This window comes from Mastigoproctus giganteus, chromosome 6, assembly GCF_048544385.1.
Source record: "Mastigoproctus giganteus isolate SK-2022 chromosome 6, ASM4854438v1, whole genome shotgun sequence".
NCBI lineage: Eukaryota > Metazoa > Arthropoda > Arachnida > Uropygi > Thelyphonidae > Mastigoproctus > Mastigoproctus giganteus.
In genome coordinates, this window is record NC_143580.1 from 109657134 (window position 1) to 109673131 (window position 15998).

Sequence of the window (15998 nt, forward strand, 5' to 3'; positions counted from 1 at the left end):
TACGGCATGTCCACTTCATGAGAAACAGCTGGCACACTTGCGCTCCCACATGGAGATTGACTTGATTAATCGACGACAGCCATAGCCACATCTTCAACACGAAGATGAGTACACTCTTTTTCGACCTCTACCTGGTTGAACACCAAAATATCCTGTCGCTTCAAAGTTTTCAATCATTTTTCGGACAGCGTAAACAGTCATAGGTCCACGTCTTATGCGCTTGTGATGCCGGAATTCTCTGATAGTTGCAGCTGCATTGTTGCTGTTCTGATAGTATAGCTTCACTAATAGCGCCTTTTCCTGCAACATTGTTGACATTGCTGCTGTAGTGCAGGCAAACTGTATCTAGTAGTAGCATGTGATGCAAGAAAGCAAGTGTATGAGCTTATGCAGCATCAGCCAAAAAAAAAAAAAAAAAAATCACACCATTCCCTTCAAATGCCTGTCCAGTTCCTCCTTAAATTTATTTAACCTTTATTTAACAAACTTCCATCTGTTGTTCCACAACGACAGCTGGAAGTTTGTTCCAGCAATTAACAACCCGCTGGCTAAAGGCAAATTTCCGAACATCTATTCTACATCTGTCTTTTCTTAATTTAAATTTATGCTCCCTTTTCTAAATTTATGCTTAAATTTATCCACTTGTTCGTAATCTGAACAAGTGGATGGATCCCATTAGAATTCAGCATGCTCAACCCATTCAATTATACACCTCAATCAGATCACCGCGCAGGTGCCTAATCTCCAGCCACTACAATTTGCAGAACTTAAGCCTCTCTTGGTAAGAGAATCCCTTCATTCCCCTCACCAATCTTGTTGTCCTTCTCTGTACACGCTCAAGCAAATCTACATTCTTCCTAAAATGAGGGCTCCAGACCTGTACGCAGTACTCAAGGCGTGGCCAGACTTTTGCCTTATACAGAGGGACAATCACCTTTTTCCCTGCTAGCAAAATTCCTATATATATCATTGACAAAACCGCATGACCTGCCCTGGCAGCCTGTCTGCAATGCTCAGAAAACTTCATATCTGACTGCACAATTACTCCCAGGTCTTTTTCATTTTCTACCACCTTAAGTGTAGTACAACACAGTTGGTACGTTTCTCTGGGGCTACGTCTATCCATATGGAGTACTTTGCATTTGTCAAGGTTAAACTTCATTTGCCACTTCTTAGCCCATCTGCCCAAATTATCTAGATCCTCTTGCAGTAGCACACTGCCATTACTGTCATTAGCAACCCTCCCAAACTTTGTATCATCTGCAAATTTCGACACTAAGCCTGATATACCTTCATCAATATCATTGATAAATATACAAAACAACAGAGGACCCAACACCGAAACCTGTGGGACTCCTCTAATAACATTAGTCCACGAAGATAAGAAGCCATTGATTACCACCTTCTGTCATCTCCCACTTAACCATCATTTTATCCATTGTAGCAACTTACCCTTAATACCATTCTGCTTCAATTTGTACAATAGTCTTCCATGCGCAACAGTTTCAAAAGCTTTCCTGAAATCCAAATATATGGCATCAAAATTATTTTTTGCATCCAGTTCCTTTGTAACCACATCATAATATACTACCAAATTTGTCAGACAAGACTTTCCTTAAACAAACCCTTGCTGTGTCTGAATTATTGCTGCAGTCGTGTCTAGATGATCCTATAATGCATTGTTAACCAATGACTCCATTATTTTACCCGGAACAGAAGTTAAACTAACTGGTCTGTAATTACTCCTGTCATCCTTCGATCCCCCTTTGTGGATTGGGGATACAATTGCACATCTCCAGTGCATGGGGTCTTCCCCTGAGTCCAAAGATACTCTCATAATTATAGCTAAGGGTTTGCTTAGTTGCTTTGCCGCCTCCTTTAATATAACTGGATAGACCCCATCCACCCCAGATGCCTTTCTTATGTTTAACTTCAATTTCTCGTCCACTTTGCTCTCAGTTATTACAAATCATTAAGCACCCTGCTACAATTTGATAACCTTCTGCCATTTCATTTTCAAACCTTAATAACTTCTCATGTGTGAATGTAGATGAAAAATACTCATTCAGTTTGTTTGCTATCTGAGCAGGATCATCAACAGTTCAACCATCGATATCAAGTTGACCAATCAGATTCATCCCCTTCCTTTTAGAGTTTATATAAGTAAAGAAATCCTTCCTGTTTTTCTTAGCATCTTTTGCCAAAGATTTCTCGTAATTTGCCTTCGCCTGCCTAACCTCCTTTGTGACCTGATTACAGTCTAGGTTATACCTGCCATAGGCTTCTGAGTCGCTTGATAATTTATATGCATCCCATGCATATTTCTACTCTTTCACGAGTCTCATTAGTTCATTTGATAACCATTTAGGCCCAAACCTTGAACAATATTTCTTAATAGGTATGAAACTTTTGGTAGCATCAACGATTAATTCCTTGAATGCTTCCCACTTAGAATTTATTGTTGGTAACATCGTCATTTGATCCCACTGTACAGAATTTAAAAACTGTCTGAGACTACTGTACTCACCTTTAAGGAAGCAAAAACCCTTTCCTTTATCCCTGATGGTAATTATATCTTTAAGTAAATCCCACATCAGTACATTCTGACGCCTGCCACCTAGTGGTTCCTTTATCTGCAAATTCTTAGTACACGAATGATCACTGCTGATAACCAGATCAAGACTATTACCCTCTCTGGTTGCCTCTCGAACATGCTGTTGCAGAAAACAATCATCCAATAAATCCACAAAAGTCTTACTAGTGTGTGAGTGACCAACCCACAAGTTCCAGTCAATATCTGGGAAGTTAAAATCCCCCATTATAAGGCATTCTGATTTACTAGCCCACTCTATTTCTCTGTACAATTGTTCATTGGATTCTTTAGGCCTATAACACACTCCTACTCTTATTTTTGCTTTCGTAGTGCTTATGTCACACCAAACTGACTCAACAGTGCACTGTTCATCTATATCAACTGGATGCACTTCTATTGATTTTATGTTTTGCTTAATTAACAGCATAACACCTCCTCCCTTCCTATCTTGTATATCCTTTCTGTACACATTGTCCTCCCCAAATTCCAGTTCTGCTTTCCTTATATCTGTGTAACACCACGTTTCTGCTGTCCCAACAATATCTACTGTAACTAAGCAGTGTCTTCGAAATCTACTGTATGATTTTGAAGAGACTGCTTTGTTTTTATACAGTACAGGAGTAAAGTGTAAAGTGTAAAGTGTGTTTAGGGTCAAGCGGCACCAGGGGTTTCCCCCATCTCCGCGTAGTTTACATTGTGGGTGAACCAGTTGACTGGAAAAGCCAGAGATTCAAAAGTGTATGGACTTTGTATATGTGTGATGCCTTGTACCGTTGTTCATCTGGTCATTTAGCCGCCAGACCCCTACTGAGGCCCGACGTTGTCCCACTTTCGCCCCTGGGAGGCAGACCAGGTACTCACTAGTATATAATTCACTCTGGCAGGTCCTGCCACCTAATTTCCTGAGATTACGTGACTAGGACCTAAAAAAAAAAAAAAATAAAAAATCGCGTACGCGTCGCGGGGAGCGCTAGAAGTCCAAAATATTGGGCTGCTGAGTAGTGGCGCTGTGGCAATAACTTACGATTATGCAAATAACGTAAGTTATTTGCATAATCTTAACTAAGATAGTTACGCGCCATACAGTGATAAATTTTGTAACTAATTTTTTTTTCCAATAAATGGCGAGTGCATTCTTTATTTTATCTGACGTCCAAACTTCTCTTCAGTACGAGCCTTAGAACTCGCTCCAAATACGGAGGATACTGAAAGGTCAAGGGAATGACAACCGCATATTCCCAGAGCAATATGGCCTTAGTTGCTAATGCTCCGAAAAACCAAATAACAAACAACGAACAAATAGAACTCGCTCCAGAGCCATTTACACAGGGACAACCCTGTACATGTACTTGAATATGTAATTTTAACAACCCTGTATATGTAATTGTATTTTAAAGAGGAGAGCGTCAGTCAATCCGGCGAATTTGTTAAGAAGGGGTCGGTTAAGAGGGACTCTACTCTATTGAACCGGCCTCTATAGGCGGATAAAATGTGATTGCCTTGATGTAGGAGATTTAAATTTTTTCTGCTTTGAGATTGGGGAAAGAGAATCAATCGGCGTCATCCTTTAGCAGAGTGCGGTCACCGAGTATTAAACTGGATGATAGGGCCAGAAGTCGCAGCTCTTAGAGCCAAAGCCACGGATTTTAAATTCAGAAAAGGCAACTATGACTCCTTTAGACGCTACCATAGCATCTATCAAATAGGCGGGTAATAGAGAGGTTGAATACAGGAGAATTATGAAACATAATTAAAGCAAATCAGAAATGCATGCCTACCATTAAGAAAATATAGCATGAGATGGATAATAAGATGGTTGAATAGTGATAGTGATACTTGTTATAAAGAGCAGAAAAAAAGACACACGGGAAATTTAACAAGCAATGAAGAGTATTTAAGCCTGCAATAGCTATAAGTAAGTTAATTGATAATAGTACCACAGAATGGGTTAACCTAGCGAGGATTGATTACAAGAAATCACATGAAATCAACCTCGCTTATGAAGGCATATTAAGACAGTAAAGCGCTCACACGTTAATACAGTTTCCCGGGTTGTTGTTGTAGTGGCAGTAGGGTTTTAGGAGCAACAGGGACTAAGGCCATATTGCTTGGTGTATACTGTCTGTAAATTGCGTGCTCCCTGGGTCAATTTTCTGTTTGCTGGACGAAAAACTCGAGTCTCCGAGAGAAAAAAAAAAAAACATTCTATCCTCGCCTGAGGCCGACTAATTCAGCCACGTTGTTATTATGGCCTACAAAAATTCCTGACGTCATCGACGGGGCTCGAACTGAAATATTTACCATCACAGAGTGGGGAGACGGCGAGTCTACCAACTGTGTTAGCCACGAAGACAGTCCGTTGCGTAGTAGAGTGGTTATTATCACCATTCTCCCTACACCTAGTGCCTAAGCCACCAATGAGCCATTAAACACAAAACGAATCTTTCAAGCAACCCCACACCGCTGGAAAATGTTTGAATTCAATGTTGCGAGGAATTTATGCTGTGTAAGATTTTTTTTTTTTTTCCTTAATTTGCCATTACTAATATTAATACAATAACCACGCTGATGAGAAGAAACTGCACAAGTCAAACTAAGCAGTATGAAGTTAGTAATAATGCAATTGCAGAATTTTGCTGATTATGAAAAGTTTAGATCCTAAAGGCAATGGCCCCAGCTGTCATTTAGGAGTAGTGGTCTCCTGAAACCACTAATGTTATTAATATATGCTGATACACTAAGCAAGTTCTCAGAGGAAGTGGGTAACTGCTCATTCGTCTCTGGCTTTAATGATAGAATCATGGAAGCATATGAAGAATGCAGTATCAGAGTACACACAGATAGAAATAGTTTTCTGAAGGAAACCCAACTCAGCATGGTTTTGTAAAGAGAAAAATCATGTCCGTCTAACCTAGTTAGTTATTTTGAGAATCATTCATGAAGATAGAGCATAATGGATTACGGGTAGAATCTTTTGATGAACCAAAGAAGAAGGGGAATATGTTTAATGTTTACTCTTCAGTTGTTCTTATAGCGTTTTTAACGCATCGGCGACATCGACCATATTCCACCTGATAATAAGTATGTAAATTTCGTTTACTTTGTGGTCAATTTTCCTGTTTGCTAGAAAGAAAGCTGAAGTTTCAGGGAAAACAAACCATGATCACTTAGGCCGAATAAACCAGTTACACTGCTTAAAAAAACCCCATATAAATTCCTGGATCCATTTACTAGATTCGAACCCAGATCTTTTCAACAAGATATGGGGGGAACGGCAATAATATCAATTTTGCTGTCCCCGAGCTGCTGTCCAGATTGGGCTAATCGAAGAACTGAGTTCCTGCAAGCTTCAGTACCGGGACCACTCTTTTTTTTTTTTTGATTTTATTAAATTACAGCAGCAAAGGGATACAAATTATTATACATTCATTGGAGTTTAAAGAAAGTGCATCGCCCCTTAAAATTGTGATTGTTGTCCGAATAACGTAAGTATGTGGCAATATTTCTTCCAGATTGCATCAGATAAGAGTGACACGCAGAGGGGATGATGTAATATTGCATCAGATAAGATTAACACGCAGAAGTAATATTGCCTCAGCTGTTACTTTCAGCTATATAAGCACGCTCTGCAAGAGTTGCAGTCATTCCTTGTTTGTGTCAGGATGACGAGTTACATGCAATTGACGCCACGGAGAAAGAGTGCTATTGTTGCTTTATGTGAAGAAGGATATTCTTCCCGTCATATTGTTTATAGGCGCTTCCGTAGCCAGGTGGGAAGGAGCAGCAGTGCGTAGCACACGCTTCTTGATTAGACCAGGGTTCGAACCAGTGACCACCAAACACTGAGGATGCGAATAAGTCAGGGAATGAACACCGCATATCCCCGGAGCAATATGACTTTAGTTGCTAATGCTCCTAAAGAAACCAACCAACCAAACCCAATTGCTTATAGAGTGTCTTGTAATCAGTCGATATGTGAGTAGATTTCTTTCCAAACTCAAGGATTCTGGTTCTGCTGATAGGAAAAAAGGAACCGGACGCAAACGAGACTCTACGCCAAAACAGGACTGCGTTTTGAAGCGCTTATGCCTTAAAAACCGTAAAGCTTCTTCGTCTCAGCTGAAAAGAGAATGGGAAGAACATACAGGAGTGATAGCAAGTGTAGTAACAGTCAGAAGACACCTCTTCAAAAATGGACTTGTAGCCTGTCGCCCTAAGAAGAAGAATCCTCTCCTCACACAAAAAATGAAAAAAGGCTGATTAATTTGATGTAAGGAGCATGTCAAATGGACCTCCGAGCAGTGGAAGTCAGTTATTTTCTCTGATGAGAAGAAATTCAACCTGCATGGCTTTGATGGGAGACAAACGATTCGCCGTAGACGTGGTGAAGAATACCATCCAGACTGTATGGTGTCTACCGTGAAATTTTTGAGGCAGAATCATGCTGGAGATCAACCTCTCTGTTCTAAGGTGATGGTGGGATAAGTGTTACTATGTTAAGGTTAGGTTACAGAAATTTGCATAAGGAGAAACTCGCAATTCAAAAATTCATAGTGTAGTGCCGCAACGTGCTACAGAGAATGCTTAGGCGCACTATGGACTTATCGCAGTACGGTTTTATTATTATTATTATTATTATTATTATTAGCCATATAGTGCAAGGAAGCCAGAGGCTTATGCTGCACCAGCCAAAAAAAAAAAATTCCCGAGTTACCCTGAGAGAGAGAGAGAGAGAGAGAGAGAGAGAGAGAGAGAGAGAGAGAGAGAGAGAGAGAGAGAGAGAATCAGAAGTAGAAAGGAATCACCAACAAGAAAGAGAAGAATGATGATATCCAGCTCAGGACCCTGGGTGTGCCAAGCCCATACTCACTAGATGTGAGCCCCCGGGGTTTCAGGCAGAATGCATCATCAGACTGCAGCAGCATAGTTTGTGTTTCTTCTTTTTGTATTTAACCGATCTTTCACACACACTACATCAATCGGCCAGCTGTTCCAGAAATATCACTTTTTTCAAAAATACTGATGCAATTTATTCAAATTCGCAAAATATACAATCGTCCCTTAAATACACACAACAGAAATAAGCATTTTATCAAATTGTCAAGCGAGGCGCTGCAAAAACTTCGCGGAAATCGACTACCTGTCCTTGACTAATCTGAGTACTGCACCCAGATGTGGAGAAGTTTCGTAAAAAAGACTTTGAGTTCCTTCAAAAGGTCCAAAGTCAGTAATGAAAACAGTGAGATCGGACAAAATAGCAACTACATTGATGATTGACTTCGAATATACGAGCTACAGTGCGTGAGTGAGTGTTAAGTGCCAATGCAACTGAGGCTGAGTGGCGACAGTGTTTTCGCTTGGAAATTTTATGTACTTTTGGTTCATTTTACCTGTTTCATGGTGAAAAAAACCTGAAAATTCCTTCAGAAAAATCTGAAAAAAGCCTGAAAATTTCCTCGTGTCATGGACGGGATTCGAACTTGGGCATATTCTGCTTCCCGAGAGACTCGCGCTACAGAAGCTGGTAATTAGGCACCTGAGAGGAAATATGAGTAAGATCTCTAAGGCACTCAGAGAGCAAACATTAAAACGAATGAAGGTGAAACATTTCCGGTTTTTAATGATGCTATAACTAGTGTCTGTAAATTCAAATTTTGGGGGAAAGAAGTATAGATTTAAATGCAGGCACTTTTCTTTTGGCAAAAGAGTTAGTTACTGGAATAAGTTACCCCTGCGTAGTTGAGGCTGATAGCTTGGGGTAATTCAAGGTTAATTGGATGGGGACTACGAGTGTAGCGTGTTTTTTGGCGGATCTAGCAAAGTTGGCTTTTGATTTGTAATCTCTTGATGGGATTCAAATCTTGATCTGTATCTGAAGACAGGATATCAAGACAACGTGGATTCCGATCTGGGTTTGAATCACATCAAGACAAAAGAAATTTCATATGATTTTTCACAATTTTACCTTGTTAGAATATTCCCAACTGTCCTTAGCATCGTGGCCCTCTCTCCGAAAATTCGTGTTTTTCGTATACCAAAACAAGGAACCTGACAATAAAATATGTGCAGTTTACTAGCACGTTGCATTAGCCTCTCATAGCCTTAGATGCTTTGGCGTATTAAAAAAAAAAAAAAAAAAAAAAGTAAGAAAAGAATATAAAACAGTTTGAAGCGCGTGTGTTACTACTGTTTTTGGAGAATTTAGGCCTAATGTGAAATTTTAATTAAGTACTGTGGCTCAGGCTGCTGCGGAATTTTTATGGGACCTTCCTACATTAATGAACATGCAATCCCTCCTTTTCCTACTGTGTGGGGGGAGGGGGGTCCGCAGTGCTTAAATTCTTAATTATGATTCTTACTGTATTTTCAATAAGAAACACAGACAATACTTAGATCGTACTAAATAGATGCAAAATTTAGCTCACATTTTCCTTAATTCTTAAATAATCATATCTGTTGTATAGAGTGCCTTTTGACCACATGTTCCAACTGGACGTATTTTATGTATTTATTTATTTTTTAATACTTGATAATGAATAAATTTTTTTACATATTTCACAACCAATACAATTTTTTTTTATACAATAGACTCAGAATTATAACCCTGTATTGGGGCTTTTGTTATATCTGAATTTTACCAATTCAGCGCCATAGTACAATGGATTAAATATTGCTTATTCTTACGTGAAATTAATAAATTTTAAGATCCAATTAATATTTATTCTATTTTTTTTCCTAATGAGTTTACAAGTAAAAAAAAAAAAAAAACATGTTTACGGTCCGGGAATAAAAAATATAATATATTGTAAATAAATGCTAATATTCAGATAACTTAGAAGGTATTTTTTTAGCATGTTTCCTTTCCAACTACTTCCACACAAATAAAAAATTGGAATCAAGCATAAATCCTAAGTCTAGTATAAACACTGTGACCTCCCTTGTTTCTTTACCTGGTGGATCACGTTAACCTTCTGTTATGTTTTAACCCTGAGTCGCGACACTGCTTTCGCCCAGAGCTGCCTTCCGAACTGGCAGCATTTGTTGTGTGTAATTGAAATGAGTACATTTAAATATCATTAGGCATCAAGTGAAACTTGAATGTGAACTAACGCCTTAGTAGCGTTAACATTTTGCTCTCAGTTATTTTTGATTATTCGTTTTTGTTAGGTTTGATCATTCCTTATTGTAATGTTTACTTTAGAGTATGGCTCCCAGTCTCTTAATTCTGTGGAATCTAGGCAGGTAAACTTTTCTCAAGTACAAAACAGTGCTGCTAATTCAAACGAACCGAATAATTCAGATAGCCTCCCACGTTCAGTACATTATCATTATCAGGTAAGACAACTGTTTCATTTGCATATCTTATTATGAACCAGACTAAACATTGTTTGTAATATCCACCAATTCGTTGTTACCGTTGCCTTCGTTTCATTTGGTTTAACTTAGATGTCAGCTTTTCTGGAAGAATACGTGACATTTCATAATATTAATTCATATTTCTGTGGGAACTTGGCATGCATGCATGACAAAGATTTGTCAACTTATAGAAAATTATGATGACTTTCTGGGCTTATTCTAGAAATGCTGTGCCCTCGGGTTTAAAGACAGGTTCTTTTAAGAATGTCGTTTGACAGACATCTTGTTATTTGGTATTAGTAACACATACGGAAGTTTATAGGCCGTCCGAAAACAGTATATCGAAAAAATATTTTGAAAAGAATTAACTTTGTTTTTGCTGTTTTAAGTCCAGTAATACACTTGTTAAATTATGACGCTGGGTAGTGACCTTGTATTGTAGCATTAAAACATCCACAGTCCTGAAACTGATCATTCATGTTATAAGAAATATTTATATATGCAAAAACCAGTATTACAAGCCTAGAATGAATTTATGTAAAGAAATATATATCAGAAATCGAAATGGCTGTTATGTTTATCACCCAAAGCGACACCATCTAATTCCCTTGTTTGATTATTGTTATTTATTTATTTTTAGAGCATTCGTCGTGAAATTCGTGAAAGAGCTGCCTAGGCCAAATATTACTTGCCATAAATTATTTGGAAGAGACTGCCAAAAATTACTTATATTCAATCCCAATTAAAAAAAAAAAAAAAAAATATATATATATATATATATATATGTGTGTGTATATATATGTGTATATATATATATATATATATATGTGTGTGTATATATATGTGTATATATATATATATATATATATGTGTGTGTATATATATGTGTATATATATATATATATATATATGTGTGTGTGTGTATATATGTGTATATATATATGTGTGTGTGCATGTGGTGAAGTAAACTGTTTTCTCATGTTGTTTCACAAAAATTGGGCAAATTACTTCAAATAGAACACAGATTGCCTTTTAGGATACTAGGAGAAAGTAATTGCTACTGAAACACTGAAGCATTTCTGATAGAAATGTCATGCTAATTCATTAGAAGTGTAACTCTTTAGTTTATTCAGTATACTGCAGTTAAATATTTTGTAAATGTGATTGACAGTTTGCCCTATTATATTTGCCAGTAACAAACAGGTTCATTTACAGGTTCCTATCAAATAGGTTGAAGTTGCATTGTTTTTTTTTTTTTTTTATCATAAACAGTTAATTTTTTAAAATACACTTAACTGTTTTCAAAGCAACAGAAGTTGTTTGAGACAAAGGAAAATGATAAGGGAAAAAAAAGACATTTTGCATTCTAAAAGAACTCTTAATATTAAAAATTTAGGTACTTTCAATTTCGAATATGAGAAACAAATAGTTATTTTTTTTTTAGAGAACAGTATTCTCATATTTGTAAGTGTGTATGAGACTATTTTTCGGTGGGTGATTACTAAAAATATTAGACTAATTGTAACATTTTAAAACTAACAAACATTAAGTATTATGGAAATTAATATTGGCACAAATTGTAGGCCATTCTTGTCAGAATGAACAACTGTGAGAAATGCAGTTTTTCTTCGTAATTAAAAGTAATTTTAAGATATTTTTCAGTAATATCAGTTTGTTAACAGCCTGTGAAGCTATTGCACTGATATAATAATGGTTTCTTAAATTTTCATTTCTACTCAAAATTTAAAGACCATACATTCCACTTCATACATAATCACTTATATCCTGGTTTCCAGAAATGCAAAAAATATAATAAAAAAATAGTTGGTCTAAAAACTTAGGTTTCATAATTTGGGAAGCTTATCTCTTTTTGTTATGTGGTCTGTGGATCCTAGGGCATCTGCAAATCAGAGTTTGCGTGATACTGGTCTAATATTATTGCCCATGAGATATTTTAACCTATTTTAGGTAACATAATATAATATACTGTAACCTTACTTTAACAATTTTTAGGTTAATTATATATTACAGCTACTTTCATAATGAGTCATGGTTGAAAAACAATGCTGTTTTGTTTAGGTTATTAATGAATGAATATTAGCCTATTCTTTTAGATTCAGAGATTACTGGGATGTTGTTTATTGAGATTAGCTGTTGATGTTTATCATAGCTTTTTGATTGTTGAAGGCTTATAGCTGTTATGAACTTTCTATAATCTGCAAGTAGACTCTAGGAGAAGCATCCATAAATGTGTACAAGATAGCAAAACCATTTTCTCTGTTGGATCAAAACATATCAGGCTATAATAGCTAACTGAAGAGGCAAGAAGAATTAACAGTTAACATCATATAGGGCCTCAGTTATCTATGGTGAGCTAGACTGGCTTGGATAACACTGGGAACAAAGTAAAAATTTTTTTTTTGTTGCAGTTATTTTTTCTGTATTGTTTTCCATGTGTTTATTTGCGAAATCAGCATTAAAAATATTATTTTGCTGAAGATTTGAAAATACCTGCTATATATTCTATAAAATACGCTACATAGGCCTAAAATGGGATAAATAAAGAACATACACCGTATTGTGTTTTAAAATATCTTATATTGAAAAACAGTAGAAGATATAGTTTTTCAATATAAGATATGTTATATTATAAAAACAATATAAGATATAAGTTACAAAATAGTTTAAAATAGAATTTATTGAAATAGCTTAAAACAGAATTGATACAATTTTTAGTTATTGAAAAAAAATATATATTAAATCACATTGATCAGCAAAATACATAAAATCACTTGGTTCACATTTTTCCCACCTTCACATGTTTGTACTCCACATCTGGGGCATCTCTTGTCACAGTCAAGCAATAGTCAGCTAGCTTTGCAGAGTTTCATTTGCCTTGGTATCACTTCTCCATAGTTGAGATGGAATCTCTTGCCATGCTCCTCACTTAATGCTCCACAGTTGCCTAGGAAAAAATCCAAATGCAAGTGAAGAAATTGTAATTTGAATGACGTTTATGGTGTGATGACAGAAGATTTCTCACAAGCTGTTTATAGTTATTTGCTTTGTTGTTTCCCAGAAAGTTTGTTGCTACAACTTCAAAAGCTTCCCAGACCGCTTTCTCATCACCATGCAGTATCTGGTCAAAGTTTGTCCTTGAGATGGTCCTGTATTTCTGGGTCAGCTAACACGCCTTCCTTTATTTTAACCTCACTAAGTCTTGGAAATCTTTCCTTGAGGTATTTGAAAGCTGGTCCATCTTGATATGTGGCTTTAACAAATTGTTTCATAAGTCTCAATTTTATGTGTAGCAGAGGTAACAGGAGTTTGCTTGGCTAAACTAGTGGACTATAATGGAGTTTTTTTTTTTTTTTTTTTTTTTATCCCTGAATCAAGTAATTGCCTTGAAGGCCTTTTCTTGTGTAATGAGAAGACTGTACTATCATTTTCACAAAGAAAACAGCAAAACTTTGTTTCCCTGTTGTATTCTTAACAATAGGATGACTTGTACTTCTGTATTGCGGGACATTCCAACAATGTCCGTGGTATAGTGGGCATAAGGGGAGAGGGGTTATGGCAATAATATAATATATAGTACAAGGTTTTGCCAATGTAATGGTTTAACTTTAGTTTATGCATGGTAATTATTATTACCAAGTACATATTATTTGAAAGATTTTACATGTCGAACTTTAAAACCTAAGAATTGGGATTTTTTTTTTTAATAAAACAAAAAAAATAGTACAAGAACTAAAATATTTTTATTTAATCAGCAAAATACTGACACCTAAAATTAGTATACACATAAAAGTGAAATGTATTGTGCGTTCTGTGAATGATCAAAATACAAAATTTTCAGTTTATGAGGTTTGGTTCATTATTTGAATTTAAAAACATACTTTTTGTTTGACTTTTCTGCTTTGAGGATATCCTTTTTCTTAAGCACTAATGTGTAAAAGTCCTTATTAGTATCTTTTTAATTTATCTTTACCACATTTTTCACTTTTTATTAAGTTTATGCAGCTCTTATTACATTCATTTCTCCAGTAGCAGTTCATAATTGAGAAAACTCGCTCCACGTAGGCTTTGCCCACAGTAATAGATAGTACAAATGAGAGTAATCAGTCAACATTTGGAAGTCTTTTTTTCTGCTTGGATTTGCTGTTTGGATTAAACTAAAAGATACACCTGAAAAATCTAGCTTAAAACTACAGCAAGGTTAAATTTAGTTTGTTCACTGCCAGTGAACATAGAGTAGTAACATCAGTAACAATGGCGAGCAAACAAGTATTTGCAGGGTGGAGGGGGGGCAGATAGTTGTAGAGTGTGGCAGCTAAGCAGCGTTATCATTTAGATTTTATGGAGAAAGTTAATATGGTTGATTTCTGGACATTTCAATCCAGTTTTGGGACATAAGACCTTAAGTGCATTTTAGAGACTGTCCCGTGAAAATTGGGATGGGTGGTCACCCTATCTAACAAGATGGTAATAACTTAAGTCTCTGCAAATCTGACATTGGTACTCCTTGTAGTTGATGTATTCAATAAGAAGCTTCATGTTATTTTATGATTGTTTCAGAAGAACTGTATGGCCTATTGGAATTGATGGCAGTATGTTGTCATTATGTAGTAACACAGCTTTTAAACTCAGTTTAGAAGAATTGGTGAAGTCTCCAGTCTTGAGGGTTGTGATCAATATTAAGCGAGTTGTTAAACCATTTGTCAGTGTAGGCAACAAGGTTATTTTCTATTTTAAAAAGACTGACTACGTTAAATCCTTCCGTAATTATCTACACCATTTGAACACATGTGTAAATAGTGCAGATAATTTTTTATTATTGGAGTAATGGCACTCTTCTGTGATAAAAATGTCACTTCATCACAAAAATTATCGGCACTATTTACACACCTTTGGCATGCTAAATTAAGTTGTTGCTCAGCCGAAAACAGCAATTGTAGCATGGACAGATGCCTGGCTCAGACTGACTAATGCATCTAGACAGGAAATATGTAGCTCAGAACTAATGGCTGCAGTGTTGCTACACAAACTATACCTCAAGGCCAACTTTCCTCAAAGATCAAGCAAAAACGAAAATCTGGCGAGCAAACGAGTGTTTTCAGGGTGGATATAGTATCATCATATAGTATCGCATCATCAAAACTAAAGCTAATAATTCATTTTAACTGATATGTTTGTATTTATCACATTTAATATTAGTTGAAGTTGACTAATTTTATTACCGAAACATTTTAGCTATTGACCAGTGTAACAGAGCCCTCAACTCCAGGGGCTCGTATCTGGTGAGTATGGGCTTGGTACAACCAGGGTCCTGAGCTGGATATCATCATTCTTCTCTTTCTTGGTGATTCCCTTCTATTTCTGACACACTCTCACACACTCTCTCTCTCTCTCTCTCTCTCTGGGTAACTCAGGATTTTTTTTTTTTCTTTTGGCTGGTGCAGCAAAAACCTCGGGCTTCCTTGCACAGTATAGCTAATGATAATAATAATAAAAATAACTAATGGAAACCCACTTCTTGTTTTTTTTTTTTTTTTATAATGGTTTTGAAATCATTTATTACTGTACAGTATTTATTATTATATAACTTCAATAAAAATACACATACAGAATAATTTTTAGAAGTTTTTTAGTTAAACAACATATGGTGCAGATGCAGCTGTATGCAATGCTCTGTAACAGAGTGTTGCAGCTATGTTAAACATTTCAAAAAGTTTGAATCTTAAAATGGTCATTTCAGAATACAAGTTCCAGCACATTTGCACATCAGGGTCATCAGAACTAGTAACAGTCCTGTTGTAATGTTTGCATGTGTTGGATTAACTTTTGTACAAAAAAAAAACAACACACACACACACACATATGCATTCTTCCCAAATCACTAGTGATCTGGTTTTTAATGTTTATCAGTTTAGATTCTGTTTTTTTTTTTTTTTTTTTTTATTATTTTGGTTGTGATGTGACTTTTATTTTATTAGGTTATAGTGATTTTATTAGGTTATAGTATTTTATTATTAGGTTATAGTATCGA

General features: G+C 36.1%; 1 protein-coding gene across 1 annotated transcript in view; it reads left to right on the forward strand.

Moving 5' to 3' along the window:
• The first annotated feature begins 9600 nt into the window (after window positions 1–9600).
• LOC150084505 (transcription factor 12-like) overlaps window positions 9601–15998 on the forward strand; it is a 288229-nt gene continuing 281831 nt past the window's right edge. The window contains exon 1 of the mRNA XM_090375252.1: window positions 9601–9928. Within this exon, the coding sequence (XP_090231378.1) occupies window positions 9782–9928 (147 nt within the window). The 5' untranslated portion in view covers window positions 9601–9781. The remainder of the gene's footprint in view (window positions 9929–15998) is intronic.